The sequence below is a fragment of the Chelonoidis abingdonii genome, chromosome 1 (genome assembly GCF_003597395.2).
Source record: "Chelonoidis abingdonii isolate Lonesome George chromosome 1, CheloAbing_2.0, whole genome shotgun sequence".
Lineage (NCBI taxonomy): Eukaryota > Metazoa > Chordata > Testudines > Testudinidae > Chelonoidis > Chelonoidis abingdonii.
Window position 1 is genome coordinate 373,906,851 of NC_133769.1, and position 23,812 is coordinate 373,930,662.

The 23,812-nt window shown below is 49.5% G+C and overlaps 1 protein-coding gene across 1 annotated transcript in view; it reads right to left on the reverse strand.

Annotated features, from left to right (window-relative positions):
• Nucleotides 1-23,812, reverse strand: part of DCHS1 (dachsous cadherin-related 1) — a 136,776-nt gene that overhangs the window by 42,593 nt on the left and 70,371 nt on the right. Inside the window, exons 10-11 of the mRNA XM_075061880.1 lie at nt 1,907-2,723; nt 888-1,127 (exon numbers count right to left, since the gene is read on the reverse strand). Of these exons, the coding sequence (XP_074917981.1) occupies nt 888-1,127; nt 1,907-2,723 (1,057 nt within the window). The remainder of the gene's footprint in view (nt 1-887; nt 1,128-1,906; nt 2,724-23,812) is intronic.

The window sequence follows — 23,812 nt, forward strand, 5'->3', positions numbered from 1 at the left end:
CTTACCAAAATCCGCCTTCCTGAAATCCATTGTCTCTATTTTACTGTACTCCCTTCTACCCTTCCTTAGAATTGTGAATTCTATGATTTCATGATCACTTTCACCCAAGCTGCCTTCCACTTGGAAATTCTCAATGAGTTCCTCCCTGTTTGTTAAAATCAAATCTAGAACAGCTTCCCCCTAGTGGCTTTTTCAGCCTTCTGAAATAAAAAGTTGTCTGCAATGCAGTCCAAGAACTTATTGGATAGTCTGTGCCCCGCTGTGTTATTTTCCCAACATATATCTGGATAGTTGATGTCCCCCATCACCACCAAATCTTGGGCTTTGGACGATTTTGTTAGTTGTTTAAAAAACCCTCATCCACCTCTTACACCTGGTTAGGTGGCCTGTACTAGACTCCTGGCATGACATCACCCTTGTTTTTTACCCCTTTTAGCCTAACCCAGAGACTCTCAACACTTCTGTCTCCTATGTCCAACTCCACCTCAGTCCAAGTGTATACAATATATAAGGCAGCACCTCCTCCCTTTTTCCCCTATCCTTCCTGAGCAAGCTGTACCCATCCACACCAATATTCCAATCATCCCACAGGCCAAGGCCACACTGTGGGGGCAAAGGTGATTGTGACATGGATTGGTGTGGGTCTAGTGTGACAGGGCTCCATTCTCAGATGCCCCTCAATGCTTAGGGATTAGTTCCTTCATCTCCCCCAGGATAGGCGCCTGACCCTGAGACTCTCTGGATACTGCCTTGGCAGATGAGGAGCAGGGGAAGGCCTGTGGCGATCACGTCCTCTTCAGCCCCTGGGCCAATTCCTTTGGTGCAGCATTGACCCAGCCAACCCCCTTCTCTCCCAGGGCCACCTGTTCCAGCCCCAAGGCTCTCACCCAGGTCGCAGTCTGTGGCCAGCAGCTGCAGCACAGGGCTGCCCGCTGGCAGATTCTCCATGACACTGGCCTCATACTCAGCCCTCTCGAAGGCAGGTGCCTCATCATTAACGTCCAGCACCAGCACTGTCAGCAGCTGCGTGGACGAGCAGCGCGGGAAGCCGTGGTCCATGGCCACCACTGTCAGGTTGTGCTGAGACACCTCCTCACGGTTCAGAGCACGCACAATGGAGAGGGCACCTGGAGAGACACCAGAACAGACTAAGCCTGGGATAGAGGAGTCACAGGGGGCTGGGCTGAGTCAGGGTCACTGAGGTCAGGCTCCACGCTTGGTGGCCCATGGCACTACAAACGCCACACCTTGGGCTGCGGAGCCACACCCAACTTTCCCTGCACATGCTGGCATCTACCTGTTTCTGTCCCTCATGGTGTGGTCGGGCACCTCCTCCCTTCTGGGCCCCATGGGAAATCTCTTACTCACTCCAGGCAGGGTCAGGAATCTACTGTCACCACTGCTCCCATCCTCCCACTCAGTACCTATGCCTCCCCGATTCTCTTTATCCCTTGTGTCTGTCTTCCCACCCCCCACCTCTCTCACCTCTTTCCCTTCCCTTCTTGTGTCTCCTGTGTCCCTTCCCCTCCCCCACATCTGTCACCTCTTCCCCTTCCCCCTTTCTATCTCCCATGTCTCTTTCCCCTCACCTACCTCACCTCTTCCCCTTCTCCCCTTGTCTCCTGTGTCCCCTCCCCCCCCACATTTGTCACCTCTTCCCCTTCCCCCCTTCTGTCTCCCGTGTTCCCTCCTGCCCCCCACATCCGTCACCTCTTCCCCTTCTGTCTCCTGTGTCCCTTCCCCTCCCCAACATCTGTCACCTCTTCCCCTTCCCCCCTTGTGTCTCCTGTGTCTCCTCCCACCCCCTACATCCGTCACCTCTTTCCCCCTTGTGTCTCCCATGTCCCTTCCCCTCCCATGCCCCACAACCCGAGCATCTCCCTGCAGCCCCACAGGCCCCTCTTACCTGTGCTGGGGTTCAGGTGGAACCGGCCCTCAGCGTTGCCTGCCTGCACCGTGTAGCTCACCCGCCCATTCTCACCCAGGTCCCCATCCCGTGCCACCACATGCAGCACCATAAAGCCAGTGGGCTGGTCCTCCCTGATGCTAACGGTGGCTGGCGAGAGGAAGACGGGCACGTTGTCATTCTCATCTGTCACAAAGACACGGGCAGTGATGGCAGCGGAGCGGCGCTGGCTAACATTGCGGGCCTGGTCTGTGGCCTCCACCACCAGCAGAAAGGAGGGGGCAGCCTCGCGGTCCAGCCCCTGCTGGAGGCTCAGCAGTCCAGAGTGGGCATCCAGCTGGAAGTGGGAGCCAGGAGGCTCCTGGTGCAGCAGCCTGTAGCACACCTGGCTGTTGGGGCCAGCACCATCTCCATCTAGAGCCTGGAAGGTGAAGATGGATGTGCCGGCCTGGGTGTTCTCGGGCACCACAACAGTGATGGGGTCCTCGGGAAAGGCAGGTGCCTGGTCGTTACAGTCCTGCACTTGGATCTGCACCAGCACCAGCCGGCTGGCAGGGTAGCCGCGCTGTGTGTCCTCGGCACTGACATGCAGTGTGTGCTGTGCCCCAACCTCGTAGTCCAGCTCCCGCGCTACATATATCTCCCCTGTCATGCTGTCCACCACAAAAGTGCCATCCCCACCGCCTCCCAGGAGAGTGTAAGTCAGATGCCCCTGTGCAGAGCCCTCAGGCGGCGCCACCGAGCCAATCACTGAGCCGGGTCTGACCCCTTCTACCAGGTGCAGTGTAACCACTGTGGCGTCTGGCTGTGGTAGCACCTGGGAGGATGGCAGCACCTGCAGGTGGAGAGAGGGGAGAGGAGAGTGAGAGTCTGAAGTGGGACCTGTGGGATTGGAAGAGGTGAGGTGTGAGGGGGGGAGCTGTGGGGCAGCAGTGGGGATGTGAGGCAGGAGGGGAGGTTGTGAGGCAGTAGTGGGGATGTCAGGCGGGAGTGGGGGACCTGTGAGGCACGAGGGAGGAGCTGTGGGGCAGTAGTGGAGATGTGAGGTGGAAGGGGGGAGTTGTGGGGCAGTAGTGGGGACCTGTGGGGGAAGTGGTGGGGATGTGAGATGGGAGTAGGTACCCATGAGGCAGTAGTGGGGATGTGAGGTGGGAGGGGAGGTTGTGAGGCAGTAGTGGGGATGTGAGGTGGGAGGGGGGACCTGTAAGGAAGGAGTGGGGAGCTGTGGGGCAGTAGTGGGGATGTGAGGCAGGAGGAATAGCTGTGGGGATGTGAGGTGGAAGGGGGGCTGTGGGGGCAGTAGTGGGGATGTGAGGCAGGAGGGGGGAGATGTGGGGCAGTAGTGGGGATGTGAGGCGGGAGGGGGGAGCTGTTGGGCAGGAGGGGGAGCTGTGGGGCAGTAGTGGGGATGTGAGGCAGGAGGGGGGAGCTGTGGGGCAGTAGTGGGGATGTGAGGTGGGAGGGGAGGTTGTGAGGCAGTAGTGGGGATGTGAGGTGGGAGTGGGGATCTGTGAGGCAGGAGGGGGGAGCTGTGGGGAAGTAGTGGGGATGTAAGGCAGGACGAGTAGCTGTGGGGACGTGAGGTGGAAGGGGGAGCTGTGGGGAAGTAGTGGGGATGTGTTGCCTCACTCCTTTACTGGGTCCCAGAGCCATTGACATCTATATCCAACTGAACAGAACTAAGACTGTGAACTATGAACAGTTCAAAAGAATCTTTTTGCTTAGGTTTGAGCTAACCCTGAAGGCAGAAGTAATCAATTATTTTTGTCCAGGTCAAAGATTTCATGGTCTGTTCAAAAGCGCCTGGCAGGCCGGATTTGGCCCATGGTCTGCCTATTGCCTACTGTGGCCTAAGGCCTAATACATATAGGAAAAGCTTTTGGCATGTGCAATAGAACAAAAGGCTGGCACCCTGACAGATGAGTACTCCCACAGGTGGAGTAAAGAAGCTGGGGTCACTTCCCTTGAATAGATATGCAGACAGAGTTGGCACCAGGGTTTATTGCAGGGTTTGGTTCCTGGTGTCATAAACAGATAGTAAGAGTTAATAGAACAGAAGTACTTTATATCTCTTTTGACTGTAAAGGGTTAACAAGTTCAGTAAGCCTGGCTGTCACCTGACCAGAGGACCAATCAGGGGACAGGATACTTTCAAATCTTGCAGGGAGGGAAGTTGGTCTGTGTTGCTGTTAGTGTTATGGCTGTTTTCTTTGGGTGGTCTGAGGATGTGACTGACGCTGCAACCAGGTTTGCTCTCAATTTTCTCGGAACTTCGGCTCCTTATCAGTTCAGATAGGGATCTAGGTAGATCAGGCAGCTTGGCTTATGTTTGTTTTCTTTATTTGCAATGTGCATTTGCTGGGGGTTCAATCTTATTATATGCTGAAGGTTTTACTTTGGACTTGTGTTATCTTAGGTGGAGAGGGTATTCCGTGTTTTACGCTGAAAACCCTGTACGCATTATTTAATTCTTACAAAGATATTTTTATGTTTTCTCTCATTTAATTAAAGTTATTTTCTTGTTTAAGACGCTGATTGTGTTTTTATTTTGGTGAGCCCCAGGGACGGGGTTCGGACCACACCAGGAATGGCGGTGAGAAAGGAGGGAAGTGGGAGAAAGGTTAATTTTCTCTCTGTGTTTAGGATTACTTTCTCTCTCAGGAGGGGTCTGGGTGGGGAGGAGAGAGAATGGATGTGGATGGAGGAGTGAATTTTCTGCTCTTTTTGTGATTCAAGAGTTTGAATCACAGTTATCTTCCAGTGATAACCAAGGAGGGTAAGCTGGGAGAGGCCTGCGGGGGAAAGGGCGTATTTCCTTGTGTTAAGATTCTGAGGATCTGGTCTTGGGGTTCCCTGGCATAGTTTGGGAGGGACAGAGTGTACAGGATTGGAATCTGTTCGGTAATGGCAGCGCTACAGATTCTAAGCTAGTCTTAAGCTTAGAGGATTTCATGCTGTACCCCAGCTTTTGATCTATAGGTCAAGTGGGATATACCAGGAATACCTTAGGTTAGTGCTTTATGTTGTTTGGATGTGTAGTTGTTGGATGATGTGATGTGTGCCATGCGATGGAAGCTGGAGGTGTAGTAAGTAAGCGGTCAGAGGTTTCGGCGGGGTATAAGTGGTTTATGTGACCATTGGTTATTTGCATTGTAGTGTCCAGGAAGTAGATCTCTTGTGTGGACTGGTCCAGGCTAAGGTTGATGGTGGGATGGAAATTGTTGAAATCCTGATGGAATTCCCCAGGGCCTCCTTCCCATGGGTTCAGATGATGAAGATGTCATCAATGTAGCGCAAGTAGAGTAGGAGCGTTGGGGACAAGAGCTAAGGCAGCGTTGTTCTAAGTCCGGAATAAAAATGTTGGCATACTGTAGGCCATGCGGGTACACATAGCAGTCCTGCTGATTTGAAGGTATAAATTGTCCCCAAATCTGAAATAGCTGTGGGTGAGAACAAAATCACAAAGTTCAGCCACCAGGTTCGCCGTGACATTATTGGGGATACTATTCCTGATGTAGTCCATCTTTGTGTGGAATGTTGGTGTACAGGGCTTCAACATCCATTGTGGCTAGGATGGTGTGACTTTCAGCAGATCATAACATTTCCAATGATACCTCACATGGCCTGCTTTATATGCAAGATCATAATTATATATAAATGAGGAATATGGAGGTTACAGGGCACTCCCCCAAGATATAGAATGTCACAGTACCTATTACACCTCTGGCATTTAAGGCAGCAATGAAGCTCCTCCACTCTTGTCTGTTTCTGGCAAGTCTTTCAATGGTTCCCCAGCTGTGCCCAGCTTCCAGAACTCTTTGCCATGCTATTTTTGGGCAGTCTCATTCTTGCTTGCTTTCAGGTATCCATCTTATTGATATTCTGGTGAGAGAATCAGTTTCCATCTGAAGTACATGGCCAATCCATCTTCAACACCTCCTGGGTAATGATGGTGCTCATATCTTATTGGCTGCACTGTGTGAATAGGTCTTGGTTTGAGATTGTTCTGGGCCAAAAGATACGGAGGATTTTTCTGAGGAACGTTGTATGGAATGAAGACAGTTTGGACATGTCATACTTTGTCATTCCCCAGCATTCTGCACTATAAAGTAGTGTTGAAAGTATGCAGCTCTGATAAATCCTGAGTTTGGTTTTGGTGTTGTATTTTGATGATTTCCAGACCGTATTTAAGCTCCTGAAGGTGTTCCTGGCTTTACTGATTCTGTTCTGGATGTCCTGGCTTGTTCTACCATCCTGGCTGATGGTGCTGCCCAAGTATATGCAGGGCCGGCTCCAGCGTTTTTGCCGCCCCAAGCGGTGGTGGGGTGGGGAAGCTGCAATCCGTGGCACTTTGGCAGCAGCTCTACCACTGCCGCTTCTCAATGGCAATTAGGCAGCAGGTCCTTCCCTCTGAGAGGGACTGAAGGACCTGCCGCTGAATTGCTGCCAAAGAGCCAGATGTGCTGCCCCTTTCCATTGGCCGCCCCAAGCACCTGCTTTCTGGGCTGGTGCCTGGAGCCGGCCCTGAGCATATGAATGTTTCTATATTGGTGAAACATGGTCCTCTATCCGTACTGGTGATGGTGAGGCAATATTAAAGGTCATAATATCTGTCTTATTGCAATTGATTTTCAGTCCAATTTGCAGGCTGAATAGCTTAAGTCAAGTTGTTTTTTCTTGCATATGGAGTTGGGTATGTGATAGGAGAGTGACATCATTGCAAAGTCCAGGTCTTCAACAGATAAGAAGGGTGTCATAGAATCACAGAACTGGAAGGGACCTTGAGAGGTCATCTAATCCAGTCCCCTGCACTCAAGGCAGGACTAGACCATCCCTGGCAGGTGTTTGTCCAACCTGCTCTTAAAAATCCCCAACGATGGAGATTCCACAACTTCCTAAGGCAAATTATCCCAGTGCTTAACCACCCTGACAGTTAGGAAGTTTTTCCTAATGTCCAACCTAAACCACCTTTGCTGCAATTTAAGTCCATTGCTTCTTGTCCTACCCTCAGAGGTTAACAATTTTTTCCCCTCCCCCTTGTAACAACCTTTTATGTACTTGAAAACTGTTATGTCCCTTCTCAGTCTTCTCTTCTCCAGACTAAACAAACCAAATGTTTTCAGTCTTCCCCCATAGGTCATGTTTTCTAGACCTTTAATAATTTTTGTTGCTCTTCTCTGAACTTTCTCCAATTTGTCCACATCTTTCCTGAAATGTGGTTCCTAGAACTGAACACAATACTCCAGTTGAGGCCGTATCAGCGCGGAGTAGAGCGGAAGAATGACTTCTCATCTCTTGCTTATAATACGCCTGCTAATACATCCCAGAATGGTGTTTACTCTTTTTGCAACAGTGTTACACTGTTTAGCTTGTGATCCACTATGACCCCCAGATCCCTTTCTGCAGTGCTCCTTCCTAGGCAGTCATTTCCCATTTGGATTTGTGCAACTGATTGTTCCTGCCTAAGTGGAGTCCTTTGCATTTGTCCTTATTGAATTTCATACTTCAGACCATTTCTCCAGTTTGTCCAAATTTCAGTTTGAATTTTAATCCTATTCTCCAAAGCACTTGCAACCCCTCCCAGCTGGGCCTCCCTCCGTTTCCCCAGGCAGCTCCAAACTGAAAGCCCCTCCAGCAGTCTCACCCTGCCAAACCCCCTGACTCCTCCTCCAGCCTTTGTCCAGTTTCCCAGGCAGAAGATGTCACCTGGTCCCAACCCCTCCTGGACTTAGGTTATGTGCTCACGTCTCATCCCTCAAGTGAAGTCACTCCCTGATATTCTACCACCATCCAGCACCAATGCAGACAGTACCAGTAAAACTCCCACGCAACATTCGCAGGTCAATACTCCCCACTCTGTCACAAGCACAAGCCTGTCTCTTATTTCTATCTCAACCTCAGGCCACGTGCATACGTTTTTAATGTCTAAGGTAACACCTCCTCCCTTTTTTCCCTGTCTGTCCTTCCTGAGCAAGCTGTACCCTTGTCGATCTAATGCCTCTTTGCGAGTCTTTTGTTGTACACCATATTACCCAGTAAGCATTGTCTAGTTTCTATGGCATTCCATGTGCTGGGTGTAATCCACTCCTTTCTATTCTTCTGCCTGTAGCCTAGACAGGTTTCACTGCTCTGTTTATAGATTATTACCTTGTCTCACTTCTTGTTGATCTCCTCATCTGCATTCTCCTCTCTTCATCAAGGTCTGCAAGTGCTTGAAACCTGTTCTTTAACTGCGGAATGAAGGCTTTCAGTATTTCAGGGGACTTTAGCTTGTCAATGTCATAACATCTGTGTCAGGGGTTCTCAAACTAGGAGTCGGGACCCCTCAAGGGGTTGCACGGTTATAACATGGGAGAACACAAGCTGTCAGCCTCCATCCCAAACCCCGCTTTGCATCCAGCATTTATAATGGTGTTAAATATGTAAAAAAGTGTTTTTAATTTATAAGGTGGGGGGTGTCACACTCCGAGGCTTGCTATGTGAAAGGGGTCAGGAGTACAAAAGTTTGAGAACTACTGGTCTATGTCTCTTGTTTGGTGGGCCCACACTTCTCAGTTTTAGCTTAATGGAGGCTGTCACAAGGGGGTGGTCGCTGCCAACATCTGCACCCCTTCTCATTTTCACATCTGTCAGTGAGCACTGCCATGTGCCATTGATCATCATATGGCCAATCTGGTTCTTATCTCTGCCATTTGGAGAACACCATGTCAGCTTGTGAATTTCACGATGTTGGAACAGAGTTCCGCTGATGACTAGGCCATTCCTATTGCAGAAATCAACAAGCCTTTCTCCGTTTTCATGCATGGTGCACACCCATGTCTTCCCATTGCTCTGTCATTGTTTGTGTTGTCTTTACTGACTTTGGCATTCAGGTGCTAGGGGAAAAACTTTCTGATGACTGTTCATGCGATGCACGCATACCTAATTGGAATCAATATGAGCAATCACTCAAAGAAGAACATACTCTGGCAAAGAGTTCCACAGGTTGACTTTGCGATGTGTGAGAAATGCTTCCTTTTGTTTGTTTTTAGGAGAGGTTTTAGAACAAACTGATACATTAAACAGAAATAAATCATCAAGACAAGATAGTATTCACCCAAGAGTTCTGAAGAAACTCAAATATTAAATTGAAGAATTACTAACTGTCATACATAACCTATCAGTTATGATTTCATCCCAGTTTCAAACCTAAAGATTTTGGGTGGCAGGAGAGCACAGAGTGGCATGAAAATTTCCCATGTGTTCCCTGCTAGTGTCATCAAACAGACCAGACCCAATGGAGGATGTGAAACTGCTCTGTATTGTGCTATGACAACTGTAAGTTTGATTGATTAGAAACTGATATCAGAATCTTAAAGTGCCTGGTAGGACAGCTACCAAGGAGATAGAAAATAGGCCATAACATCTGTGAATAACATTTATGAGTTCGAACTTCCCCAGGTGGCTGGTTAAAGTGACCCTGCTCAGTTTGGTTTTGAAGGGGAAAGAGATGTGATAAAATGGGATTTTTTTGTAATATTTTTATGATACCTATGTGTGCCTCAGTTTCTCTCTGGACTTTGTGTTACCACTTGGGGTGGGGTGCGGAAGTGTTAACACTGCTCCTGGGGCAGTGTAGGCGACAAGTCTGGGTGACACCTTGTGGTCTGGTTGGAATAAACAGAGTCATTAATTAACTGGTAGAAACCGACCCAGAATAGCAGCAGGTCCAGAGAGACAACAGGACCTCCCACTGACTGAAGCCTGGCAGGCAAAGGACATGTGAGCTAAACAGGAGAACAAAGAGGAAAAGGGGGCTGGGATAAGAGCTACTCTTTGGAGGCACTAAGAAGCTCTCCCCTGAGTGGACAGAAAGGAGAGCATGGGATATATAGGCGCCAACTCCCTGTGGATGCTCTGAGGCTGGAGATGGGGTAGGGGTGGAGTCTCAAGGGAGGTGGCAGAGTAGGGGTAGAAGAGGTGGAGTGGGGGCAGGGCCTTGGGGTGAAGCACCCCCAGGGAAAGCTGAAAGTTGGCACTGTGCTGGGATGGAATCCATTACAGCTTGGCTGATTCGTGGCTCTGGCTTGGCCAAGATAGACTATGACTTAACTTTTGCCTCTCTGTGCTAATTCAAGGACGTGCACATTCTGTAGGCCAGGTGACTTATCACTTGTTTTCTTGTTTATAGAGGCCATGTTTGCAGAGTCTGTGTCGCTGTAAATACTCACTGAAAGCATTGCACCCTGACAGGGCGCAGTACCAGCCTCCCACAGGGGCCTGGCTTGGCTGGATTCACTGCAGGAAGCCACGTGTGACAGGCTGTGTACTAGAATGTGGACGAGGGCCACAGGACAGCAAGGGGGAGGTGAACTGGAACACGGATGATGGCCACAGAGCAGGGGCACAGAGGGTTTGGGGGCTGCAAACTGCAATGTGGATGATGGCCATGGGGCAGAGTAGGATAGAGCTGCAAACCAGAATATGGATGATACCTATGTGGCAGGGGAGCAGAGGGTTGAGGGACTGTGAATGCAGATGATGGACACGTGGCAGTGGAGCAGGGAGTTGAGGTGCTGCACACCAGAACACAGATGGCGGCAATGGCGCAAGGGGATGGGAAGTTGGGGGACTGCAAACTGGACCACAGATGATGACTGTAGGGCAGGGAGACTACGGTCCAGAATGGGATGATGGCCTGGGGCAGGGGGGCTATAAACTGAATGCATCCCATAGTTCGCACCCTACACACCATAGTAATAATCTTTGTAAAAAATATGCCTGGAGAGGTATCATTTGAAAACTAATAACTTGCTGGTCAATAATATCATGGTGAAATGTGTGTAGCAACATCATATAATTTAAGCTTATGTTCATAACTTTATATAACTGAGTTATGTTTATTAGACAAGTCTGGGAAGGGAGTAAGCCTGTTCCTCAAAGACAAAGAACAAGCCAATGTCTCTAGCCAGGTGTCATTGAAGTTGGCAAGTAGGTGTTCTTTGGCATGAACAGACCAATCTGCATCTTAGCAAAAAACAACATGGAACCTCTTTCATCATGGAGTCATGTCTCCATCCTCACAGCTGGAAGGAACTTTATCTAAGGGTAACCCTCAGGAAAATGCATTTAAAAGGATACAGGACTATAAAAATGATGGGGAAACCACCCTGAGGATCGTTCATTCTTTCTCACCCTATCTCTCTCTCACCCATGAAGACAAAGGAACCAGCCTTTGCACTTTGCGAGGGGTTCTGACCTCAGAATGTGATTTGCCCTGTTGCTAGGAACATATGGTAAGTATTTTACCTTGAACCAAGTCTAGTTTGTTACGTTTTAGTTACTAGAAAGCATTTTATCTTTAATTCTCTTGCAACCATTTCTGACTTTAATGCCTTATACGCATCCAACTAAATGGATATTCACCCACAAAAACTCATGCTCCAATACCTCTGTTAGTGTATAAGGTGCCACAGGACTCTGCTGCTTTTACAGATCCAGATTAACACAGCTACCCCTCTGATGCCTTATACTAGTACTCATTTAAAATCTCTCTGTAGTTAAAAATGCTTGTTTTATTCTTTAAATCAAACCATTTGGGAACTCCAGTTAAAAAACAAACTGTTGCATATTGACCTCTTACAAGGGCAATGAACCAGGAGAGGGCTGGACAGGGCAGAACGCAAGTTTTTGGGAAAATCCATGACTGGGCGTGTGTTGGGGTCACCCTGCAAATGGTAATCAAGGCTGGTGGAAGCCAGGGTGTGACTGGAGTGTGCTAACAGGCTGCAGCTACACACAAATGTTTAGAGGGTCATGCAGGCTGTTTGGCTCTTTGAGAGGGGGCCCGGCTTGGGAGCTCCCACAGCAAAGCATTGCGAGGCACCCAAGGTAGCAGGGCTGGTAGTGACAAAACCCCTCACTGGTCTGGACTGCACCCTGGAATGTGATAGAGGGGCTGCAAAACAGACTATGGATGATGGCCCCATGGCAGAGAGGTCGGGGCTTGGGTGGCTCTGAACTGGAATGCAGATGATGGCCATGGGGGATGGAGCAAGAGGCCCTGTGAACCAGAATATGGATGATAGCCATGTGGCAGGGAGCTGGGGGACTGTGAACCGGAAAATGGATGATGGATATGTGGCATGGAGGTGGGTGGGTGGGGGGTTATGGGGCTGTAAACTGGAGCGTGGACGATGGTTACAGGGCAAAGGGGGTTGGTTGACTGTGAACCAGAACACAGATGATGGCCACGGGACTTGGGGCTGTGTACTGGAACAAAGATGATGGCAGCAGTGTGGAGGGTCGAGGTGTGTGTGTGTGTGTGTACCAGAACTTGGATGGTGGCTGAGGGTGGCAGAGTTGCGGGGGGGGGCAGTGCAATATCCCCCCTAGATTCTTTGTTCTGAGTGGGCTACAAACTCCACCGAGAACTGCACTTTTGAAGTCTTCTTACGCTATATTTCATTGAAAAGTGTACTGTGTTTTGAAAGTGACATTGCAGTAACACACACACACTATATATTGTGACAGACCCAGGCCAGTGGGGTACAGGAGTCTGGTAGAGGGCAAATATATTGGTCACTGGAGGAATAGTTTTCTGTTCCGTGAGTGACCAGAGCAGGGGCTGCACTAGAGTACTCAGGAACCTGCTAGAACTAATCAGCCTGTCTGCCTTAATTGGAACCCCTGCATCCAATCAAGGCAGGCTAATCAGGGCACCTGGGTTTAAAAAGGAGCTCACTCCAGTCAGGGAGGGGAGAGCCAGAGGAGAGGAAGTGCGTGTGAGGAGCTGGGAGCAAGAGGCGCAAGGAGCTGAGAGTAAGACGGTGTGCTGCTGGAGGATTGACAAGTACAAACGTTATCAGACACCAGGAGGAAGGTCCTGTGGTGAGGATAAAGAAGATGTATGTTGGAGGCCCTGGGGAAGTAGCCCAGGGAGCTGTAGCTGTCATGCAGCTGTTACAGGAGGCACTATAGACAGCTGCAATCCACAGGGCCCTAGGCTGGAACCCGGAGTAGAGAGCGGGCCCGGGTTCTCCCCAAACCTCCCAACTCCTGATCAGACACAGGAGAAGTTGACCCAGACTGTGGGGAAGATCACTGAGGTGAGCAAACTCTGCCAATAAGCACAGGCCCCACCAAGGCAGAGGAGGAACTTTGTCACAACTGGTGTCAGGCATGGGATTTGGTGTGCACAGCGCGGCGGAAGAAGTAGGGTGATTTAAAAAAAAAAAAGGAGAGGGTTTATTTTTTTTTCATCACAATGGATGACTTAGTGCGGGCATTGATACAAGCTACGGCGGCCCAGCAGGAGGCTACCTGTGTCCAGGCCGCTGCCCAACAGAAGGCAGTGCGGCTACAGCAAGAGACTAATCGCCTGCTGATGGACCAGGCTTCTCAAGACCTGAGCCATGTGCAGGAAACTGGTAACAGGTAAATGACCTTAAGAGCTGAACGCAGCATTGAGGGACGCAGATGCAATAAAGGCCAGCCATTGGCTGCAGAAAATGATGCGGGAGGATGAGTAGAGGCAATACCATCTGACCTTTGAGAGGACAGCCCTATGGAGACCTGGCCTCGAGATACAGTGGTCTGGCCATCCTTGCCCCATTCCTGTGTGGGTAAGGCAGAAGCCTACGATAAGTCTCCTGAAGAAGCTGCAGCAGACACCCCCAGCTGAAAGCAAGAGATCCTGCAAAAGTCTGGGTAAAACTGCAGTGGCGGGCAGTGGTATCGAGAGTGGAGTACCGAGGAAAACAACCCCGCGGCCCAATGTAGACCTCACCATCACGAGCACAGTTATCAGGGAGCCGCATCTAGAGAAAATCAAAGCCAGAGCTCGAAAGTGTTGCAAACAGAAATCCAGGAGTCAGAAGAGGAAAGGTTTGGTCATCGACCGATACTTGAGGGGCTACCGCCCGACTTCGTGCTTGGTTAACACCATCAACTTATGCAGAGGTTTCGCACGGTATCGGGAGCGAAAGGACAAAGCGAGGGAGCTGACACAGTAAGAAGACACCCAATGTGAAACTAGGCAGCACTAAAGCCTAGAGCTCGGGTGACTGGGCAACAGGAGATCACAGGTGGAAAAAGAGAGGGCGTTGAAGGCCGCACAGAAGCCACAAAGAGTCCGGAGCACTGAGGAGAAGAGGATCGTGATTAGACTGCCCAAACAAGAGACGCAGAATGCCAAGGCGCCCATACAAGAGGTTAGCCTGCGGAGGATGGGTGCATATAGCTGCACAGTGTCCCAATGCTGAGGAGCCTAGCAGTGTAACCTGGGGAACGGGCAGCACCCATTGCTCCCTAATCCACCTGTGGGGTTCTCCACTAACCCCACATGATGTACACCAGACATAAAAGCTAAATGGGGTAGAGACCACAGCACTGGTTGATCCAGGGAGTGCTAATCACGCTTGTCTCAGGGAACTCATTGAATGTGGATGGGCTAAGGTACGGGGGGGATACAGGCCGTCCATGGGACGTGGTGTATGTACCCACCTAGCAGTAAACATCAAGATTAGGGAACACTACTGAGGTAGCAGCAGGTATAGTCCCTAAACTCCCATACCCGGTGCTCATAGGGAGGGACTTCCCAGGGTTTGGAGACTTACTCCCAGTAGGAGGATTGGAGAAAGAAGGGAACCCTTAAGTAAGTGAGGCATCCACAGTAGACTGTCAACCACCAGTCTTCTCTGAAATATCCCCCGATTTATTTTCCATTCCCAGACAGGGTAGAAAGTCGACAAGGGAAAGGAGGGCAGCTAAGGCCTTGGGAACCCGAATACTGACTCAAAGCCAAAGGGTCGCTCTCGTAGGTAGACGGACCCGAGCAGCTGAAAAGGAGGCCACCTAGGAGGGAGAAGCACCAGAGTCTGACCCCAACCCTAACGCTTCTGAACCAGTAGAGGCAACAGAGACTGGGCCCCTACATCTTGGGCAGATTAGCCCCGGAAAAGGAAATTTTGGATGGGACCAGGCTGAAGACCCAAGGTACAACAACATTAGGAAGGAGGTGACTGAAATATACGGGGTCCCCGTGGAAGGGAAAACCCAGGGACCAGGACCCTACATCATAATGAAGAAGAATCTCTTATACCAGGTTGCACCAGTACAGGAGCAGGAGGTACAGAAGATCCTAGTACCTCAAAAAACACCAGAACGCTGTATTAAGTCTTGCTCATAGTCATCTTTTTTGGGGGCACTTGGGGGTAGAGAAGACCCTGGCACGAGTCCTACGACAGTTCTTCTGGCCCGGAGTTCATGAAGAAGTGCAGAGGTACTGTGCATCCTGCCCAGAGTGTCAGCTGCACAGTCCCCGTCCCCAGCTGAGGGCACCTTTAGTACCCCTTCCCATCACAGAGGTCCCCTTTGAGCAAATAGCCATGGACCTAGTGGGACCCCTGGAGAAGACGGCTTGGGGCCACCAATATATACTTGTGGTTTTGGACTATAATACTCACTACCCAGAAGCTGTCCCCCTGCAGAACACAGCCTCTAAAACAATAGCCAAAGAGCTGGTGGGGTCTTTGCCCGAGTGGGGCTACCAAAGGAGATATTAACAGACCCCCATTAACAGGAACCTCATTTATGTCAAAACTACTGAAGGACCTCTGTACGCTGCTCCATATACATACCCTGAGAACTTCAGTCTACCATCCGCAGACTGATGGATTGATAGAAAGGTTTAACCGAACCCTCAAGGCTACAATAAGGAAGGTGGTAAGTCGGGACAGGAAGGATTGGGACACCCTACTACCCTACTTTATGTTTGCTATCCGGGAAGTACCTCAGGCCTCAGCTGGGTTTTCCCCCTTCCAGTTATTATACGGGTGTCACCCCCGTGACATACTAGATATCGCCAAGGAGATCTGGGAAGAGGAACCCAATGAGGGGAGAAATATAATAGAACATGTAATACAGATGCGGGACCGGATAGCCCAGGTTACCCCTATTGTACGGGAACATTTGGAAAAGGCACAGGAGGCCCAGAGAACCCATTACAATCACCAGGCAAAAGTCTGACAGTTCCAACCAGGGAATCGGGTGATGGTGTTGGTACCCACAGCAGAAAGCAAGCTTCTGGCCCAATGGCAGGGGCCCTATGAGGTGGTTGAACCCATGGGGGAAGTAACCTACAAGGTAAAGCAGCCAGGACGCCGAAAACAAGAACAAATTTATCACATCAACCTTCTGAAACCCTGGCATGCACAAGAGGCATGCATAACTGTCCAAAAAGACCTAACCCAGGAAAACAAGCCTTCCAAACAGGAGAGTGTCTCCCGATTTAACATCAGACCAGAAGAATGAGGTGCCTGAGATGATCATCTGGAACCAAGATGTGTTCTCGACAAAACCGGGTTGAACAACCAAGACATATCACCACATCATCAGGAACCCTGGGGCCAGAATAACAATGAGGCCCTTTCGGGTGCCAGCGGCCAAAAGGGAGGAAATAAAAGCAGAAGTAAAAAAAATGCTGGAGTTGAGGATTGTCATAAACAGATAGTTAAGGGTTAATGTCTCTTTTAACTGTAAAGGGTTAACAAGCTCGGTTAACCTGGCTGACGCCTGACCAAAGAACCAATCAGGGGACAAGATACTTTCAAATCTTGGTGGAGGGAAGTCTTTGTTTTGTGCTGTCTGTTTTGTTCTTTGTTCTCTCGTGGGACTAAGAGAGGCCAGACGTGCAACCAGGTTTCTCCAACCTTTCTGAAACAGTCTTTCATGTTCAAAACAGTAAGTATTAGCTAGAAATGGCAGATTAGATTTTTGTTTGTTTTATTAATTTGCAAATGTGTATTTTGCTGGAAGGATATTTTACCTCTGTTTGCTATAACTTGTATCTTAGGCTAGAGGGGAGGGAATCCCTCTGGTCTATATAAGCTTAGACCCTGTAAACATTTTCCATCTTGATTTTACAGAGATAATTTTTATTTTTTATTTTTTTAATTAAAAGCTTTCTTTTTTCAGAACCTGATTGATTTTTTCCTTGTGTAAAACTCAAGGGGATTGGGTCTGAACTCATCAGGGAGTGGTGGGGGAAATAAAGGGGGGGAGGTTAATTCGGGATCATTGAAGAATCCCACAGTCAGTGGTCCAGCCCAATCGTGCTGGTGCCCAAACCTGATGGCACCACAAGGTTTTGCAACGACTTCCGGCGACTAAATGAAGTATCCCAGTTCGACGCGTACCCCATACCTCGCATAGATGAGCTAGTGGACTGCTGCGAAGGCTCGAGAAGTCCGCAAATAGTGGCAGCAGAGTGTAAGATGCAGGCAGTGAAACAGGCCTACACGAACGGTCACAACCAAGTGGCTGCCATTGTGTACAGGAACATCCGGCCACAGGTTAGAGGCTAGACCTCCCAAAGACAGATGGGAGATTACAACAGAAGTTGTGGGAGAAGAGCAGGGCTAAGGCTTCTGTGGGACTTCCAGATTCCAGACGGACGGCAGTATGGCCAATTCAACCAGACATTGTGTATTAGACAATGACACACAGAAGACAGCGTGGTGAAGATATAGCAGTGCCAAGTGACAGCAACCATCAGGAGAAGAATATGAGAAGCTGGAGAGTTACCAGGGCCTTGAAAGAGAACAGAGACGAGTGGAAAATGGAAGGCCAAGAGTGGTCCAGTGTGGTAGGAGCCTCGGGCTGTGACTCCTAAGCTGGGTGAGTGGCTCCAACAGAATCCCTGGAACAACATCAGAGCTTCTCTGTCCGAACCGAGTGCAGTGCTAGGAACAGCCTAAGATACTGTGCCCACAAGGGCAAGCCCCCTGACAGACTAGTTGAAGAGCCCATGGACCTGATCTGGAGTGTCGTGTTGAGCGAGCTGGGACATCCAAGAGGTGCAAGGAGCTGAAAGTAAGAGCTGGTGTGTGCTGCTGGAGAGATATTTAGAGGTACAAGCCCGTTATCAGACACCAGAGGAAGGTCCTGTGGTGAAGGAATAAAGAATGAGTTGTTTGTTGGAGGCCATGGGAAGTAGCCCAGGGAGCTGTAGCTGTCATTAACAGACTGTTCACAGGAGGCGGCACTATAGACAGCTTGCAATCCGCAGGGCCTAGGCTGGAAAACGGAGCAGAGAGCGGGCCGGGTTCCCCAACCACTCCAATTCACTCCTGATTCAGACCACAGGAGGAAGTTGACCAGACGTGTGGGAAGATCCACATGGAAGCTGAGCAAACTCTGCAATAAGCGCGAGGACTCACCAGGTCAGACTGACTTCATTGACTTAAGGTCATCTATATATACCCAGTGGTCAATGACTGGACGGAATAGCTGTATTAGGATCGGGCTTACTGACTATAGATATTTGAATAGCGTTGGAGGGCGTTTGGGCCTTCAGTGAAATACGTTTTAAGATCTGGAAACACGTAGTAGACAAATCCCGTTTAATGTATGGCGAAGTGGAGAGGAGAAATGGCAGCAAAATGACTTTCAGCAGGGAATATGAGCAGGTATAAGGACAGGCGCTTGTGTAGGACGACGCCCTAGTGCGTTAAGAGCGCTGCCCCTTTGATACGGGACTAGACGCCCTTTGATACAAAGAGACCGGGCATAAAATTTCACCATGGTTGGTACCCCAACTTTCGCAGTAGGGGTCCTTAGGGGCAAAAAGACCCCCTAATGCTTCACTGCCTACCTCAAAATGACACGAAAACTAGAGAACGGTGATCAACTAGGTCCGCGCAGATGAACAGGACCCAATCTGACGATAAGTGGGCTACTGGAACAAACCATTCATGGACGAAGGACAAGAGAACCTGGAATTGATGGAATGCCTACTACAGACAGTAGACCTATAGAGAGGGATATATGAAACGTATGAGGGGACTAAGGATGGACAAAAGACCTACATCCACAGCTTACTGAGAAACAGCTAGTTACCCAACGCTTCAAGGCATAGTAAAGAGGGGAAGCTGCTCTCACAGCTTGAGATAGACCAACTCCACATTACATCCCAGACTCAAGAAGACTTGGAAGAACACAGTGTGGATGTGCAGGGCAGTCCACACACTGAAGCTGAAAACTTCATAGATCTGCACCCCTCCATTGCAGAGCGCACAGCAGCTGATATGAGGGCATAAGATCATGAGGAGAAACTAGCTACAGTCAATCCTCAAGACCGAATACCAAGGCTCAGTGGAGAAGTACCCATCGATATAGTATGTTAGGGAAGATGCCCAAATAGAGCCCTCATGACAATCCCCTACTACTACCACCATAACTCAAACCAATGAACTGGCGTATAATACACTACAGCCTCTGTAATCCTGGAGATGCTTGGCTACACGATCAAGAAGAACAACAGTATGTACCCACCCTGGAAAAATGAGGTTGGAGGATAAGATCAAGGCGACTCCGGAGAGAAGTTAGTCAGCTGATGGAAAGACTACAGAAGGGTTGTAGAGATTAAGGATAAGACTTGGCTACTTGAAAAAATACAAGGGCCTGAGACTCCATCTGAAGCCCTAGAGACTGCTAAAACAAGGCTCACAGCAACTGAGCTACCAGGCTAAGGAGATACACTAGAGAAGCAGAGGCCAAAAAAGTAAATGCCCTGTTCTCCAAAAGAACCATCCAAGGTGTACTCCCATAAGCTGCGCAGTGCAACATACACAATAACAGCAGAGCCAGAAGTGCAGACAGAAATACTGAAACAGTACTGAAGAACATATGGGAGAAAGAGAAGAACTCATAACACCAGTGCAAAGTGGCTGCAGGGACCTGAGAACAGAGCCCACAGCATCTCCGGAACAGAAACCAGTCACCATCACAGTAGAAGACATCCAGTGCAGCAGGAAACAAGAACATGAGCTGGACAGCACATCTGAAAACCAGGACATGATCCACACCTACGGGCTTAAGAACAACTAACAGCAGTGCATGAACACCTGAGCAGCATACAGATGAACCAGCTGCTAGCAGCAGGCTCCACCCAACCTGGCTAACACAAAGGAAAGGACGATGCTGATCATGAAAGACCCCTGTAAGGGAAACAGAAACCGTCCCAACTACCCGGCCAAGTAACCTGCCTCCCCACAACATGGGGAAAGTCCTAGTCAAGCATCACAGCCGCCAAACTACAGGACCATATGGGCAGTACATGAGCACAGCTCAGAAGGCATTGGGAACAACACCAGAGGCTCGAAACACACCAGTTGCTCATAGATAGAGCAGTCGCCCAAGACTCAAGGTCTAGACAGACCAATCTGAGCACAGCCTGGAGTTGACTACAGGATAAAGCCTACGACTCAATGCCAGCACACGTGGGATCTGGGTGAATGTCTGGCGGCTATACAAAGTCAACAGGACCACTAAGGACCTTCCTCAAGAACTCAATGGGACCTATGGAAGACAAGACTGGAAGTCAACTCAAGCAGCTTGCACAACGTGGGCCAATCAAGTGCGGCATAATACCAAGGGTGATGCACTTCTGTCCCCGCGCTAGCTGTTCTGCATGGCTTAAAACCCCCTCAGCCAGATAATCACAAGGACTGTGATAACGGGGTACAGGTTCAGGAGTGGAACTAACCATCAGCCACCTCCTCTATCATGGATGACATCAAGCTTCGTACTATGCTACAGAATGAACGAGACATCGATTTGCTAACATCCACCTGACACGGGGGATCTACAGTGAGGATATCGGAGATGTCATTCGGACTGGTTAGAAGTGTGGCCGGATGTTGTATTGAAGCAGAGGGAAGGCAGTCAAAGAACTGATGGGGTGAACTACAAGCGGCCACATAGCATAACATAGGCAGGCAAAATGACCAGCCAGCTACACAAGTGACCTTGAGCGTCCGCACAGTCACATGGAAACCACGATGAGGAGGCAAGGAAGACAGCAACATCCAATGAGTACTCACCAAGGATATGACAGTGTCCTGTAGGTCCCCGTCAGAAGAGCACTCAGTGGGAAGAACAAGATCCACGCGCATAACAGATACGGGAGCCCAACTGCTGGTCATCAGATACCCGATCTGCTGGTATATAGTGAGCTGGCCAAAGGAGGAGCATGTCGAGGCTTGCCGGATGTGAAGTACCCAGCGCGTAACACTCTCACAAATCCCGCACGGAGGTTTTCGCACCCGAAGTCCAACACCAGTGAAGACCTGACTATACCAGCCGGAAGAAGGCGGGGCAGGGCTTGGTGAGCTTCAAGGCAGCACCACTGTCCTGGTCGACAAAACCGGTCAAACATAATGCCCCAGGAGTACTCCAATCTCGCGCTATAAGATGGCCCCAAAGATGAGCTGCCTGAGGAGGCGATGCTGAGGCAGCTCAGCAGACATGGGAGGAAGACCAAGCAGAAGAAGTGCCATGGCAAGACAAGACCTGCATTCGGGAAATGCACCTATCCACAGGATAGACTTGAGCTGTCGTGGCTGACACTGGGAATATCCTGGAGCCAAGTGCTGGAAAGGGCTGGAACTAAAACGACGGCACTGATCATAGCAGCACAGGACAGGCACTGAGCACCAGAGTCCATTGGAAAGAGGGTCTCTTACCACACTAGAGGAGGTACCCAAGCGTGCAGACTGTGCAGAGAGGCCTCAGAGAACAGTCCAACACATTCCATAGTGCGCCAGGATAGGTTAAGATGCAGGCAGGAACAGCTATACACTGAAACGGCACAACCAAGTGGCTGGCATTAGTGTACAATGGAACATCTGCACAGCGCGTATGGGCTAGAGACCCTCCCAAGACCAGATGGAGATTCCTTACAGAGAGGTTGTGCGGAATCGAGCATAGTCAGGGCTAAAGATTCTGTGGGACTGTCAGACATCCAGTCCTACCGGACAGGAAGCGAGCCAGGTACTGGCCAATGGAACCAGACATTGTAACGTAAATAGACAAGGGACCAGAAGACGACAGCGTACTGGTGTGCACTACGATGCTATAGCACGTGCCGAAGTGACAGCAATAGGCATCAGGAAGAAGGAATATGAGCCAAGCTGGAGAGTAGTAAGGGCCTGAAAGAGGAACTAGAGACGAGTGGGCAAAAATGAAGGCATAAGTGGTCCCAGTGGTGGTAGGAGCAACTCGGGGAAGCTTGTGACTCCTAAGCTGGGTGAGTGTGGCTCAGCAAACAGATCCACTGGAACAACATCAATAAAGAGCTCTCTGCTCCAGAAAGTGGCAGTGCTAGCGAACAGCCTAAGATACTGTGCAGACAGAACCCTCAAACTCCCAGGCCTCTGGTAGAGGACCTGAGGTTGAGGAAGACACATTCCACCCATAGGGGTGAGAGGGGAATTTTTTTTTTTAATTTTATATATAGACACACCAGCCCACATAGCTATGGGTTAGGAACCTGTTAACTGTGCTACTGCAGCATAGACAAGCCCTTGGACTGTGTTTTAACCTTCATTTCTCCATGCTAAGAGCAGGTTTCTTACCTGTAACTGAAGGTTCGTCACGATGTATGGTCCCTAGCTGTATTCCACTGTGGGTTAGGCATGCACACGATGAGCCTGGAGTTGGAGAATTTGAAAGTAGTGTCTGTTCGTCTACAATGTGCCTTGGCTCTCCTCTTGCCTCTGACCGAGGGGATAAAGCGAGGGGCGGACCAACTGCCTTTTCATTTCCTTCTCCACCATGCATCAAGAAGATCCAAAGCAGAGGGGAAGGAGGGCCGGACTGGAATACAGCTAGGGACCACACATCTCGAAGGGCCTCCTTTTCTTCTTTGAGTGATGGTCCCTAGTGTACTCCACTGTGGGTGACTCACAAGCAGTACCCAAGTAGGGGGAGGGTGTGAGGATGAAGATGATAGGGTTGAGCAGAGAACCACTGTACCAAAGGATGCATCAGCAGCAGAGTCCTGCACCAGGGCATAATGCCTTGGAAACATGTCAGTGGAACTCCATATGGCTGCTTTACAGATGACCAGGAGCGATATGTTCTGAGGAGATGCTATGGTCGCTGCTTGAGCACTGGTGGAATGAGCTCTTACCTTGCGTGGGGTGGGAGGTTTGAGAGCTGATAGTAGAGGAGAATGCAGCCTGATATCCATTTGGAAATTCTCTAGGTGGAGATGGCATGTCCTCTGACTGTTTCCGCTACAGTAACAAACAGTCTTGGGGACTTCCTGATTGTTTTTGTTCTCTGCAGGTAAAAGGCCAAGGCTCATTGAAAACCGAGGGAGCAGAGTCTATGTTCTCTGCAGACATGTGCAGTTTTGAGAAGAACACAGGTAAGTGAATGGACTGATTATCCTTAAAGTAGTTTTGGAATTTCATCTTATCTTTGGGGTGTAGGTACAACAATCAGTTTCACACATACAGAATGGGAAGAGACTGTCTAGGAAGGAGTATGGCAGAAAGGGATCTAGTGGTTATAGTGGACCACAAGCTAAATATGAGTCAACAGTGTGATGCTGTTGCAAAAAATGCAAACGTGATTCTGGGATGCATTAACAGGGGTGTTGTGCTCTAATATCTCCAGAGATGGATGATTCCACAACCTCCGCTAAGCAGTTTATTCCAATCTTAAGCCACCCCTGAAGTGTAGGAACTTTTCCTAATGTCCACCTAAACCTCCCCTTCGCTGCACGTTTTAAGCCATTGCTTCTGTTCTACTGACTCCTATAGGCTAAGGAATGAACAAGTTTTTCTCCGCACCTCCCCTTATACACCCTTTGAAAGAAATACCTGAAACTGCTGTCGTGTCCCCTCTCAGTCTTCTCCTTTTCCAACTAAACAAACCCAGCTTTCAGCTTCCTTTCATAGGTCAGTTCTCCTAGACGTTTAATCATTCTTGTTGCTCTTCTCTGGACTCCTCTCCAATTCTCACATCTTTCTTGAATGCGGTGCCCACAGACTGGAACAGCAATACTCAGATAGCCTGGACCAACACAGAGTAAGAAGTGGAAGAAATGACTTCTCGTGTCTTGCTCACAATACACCG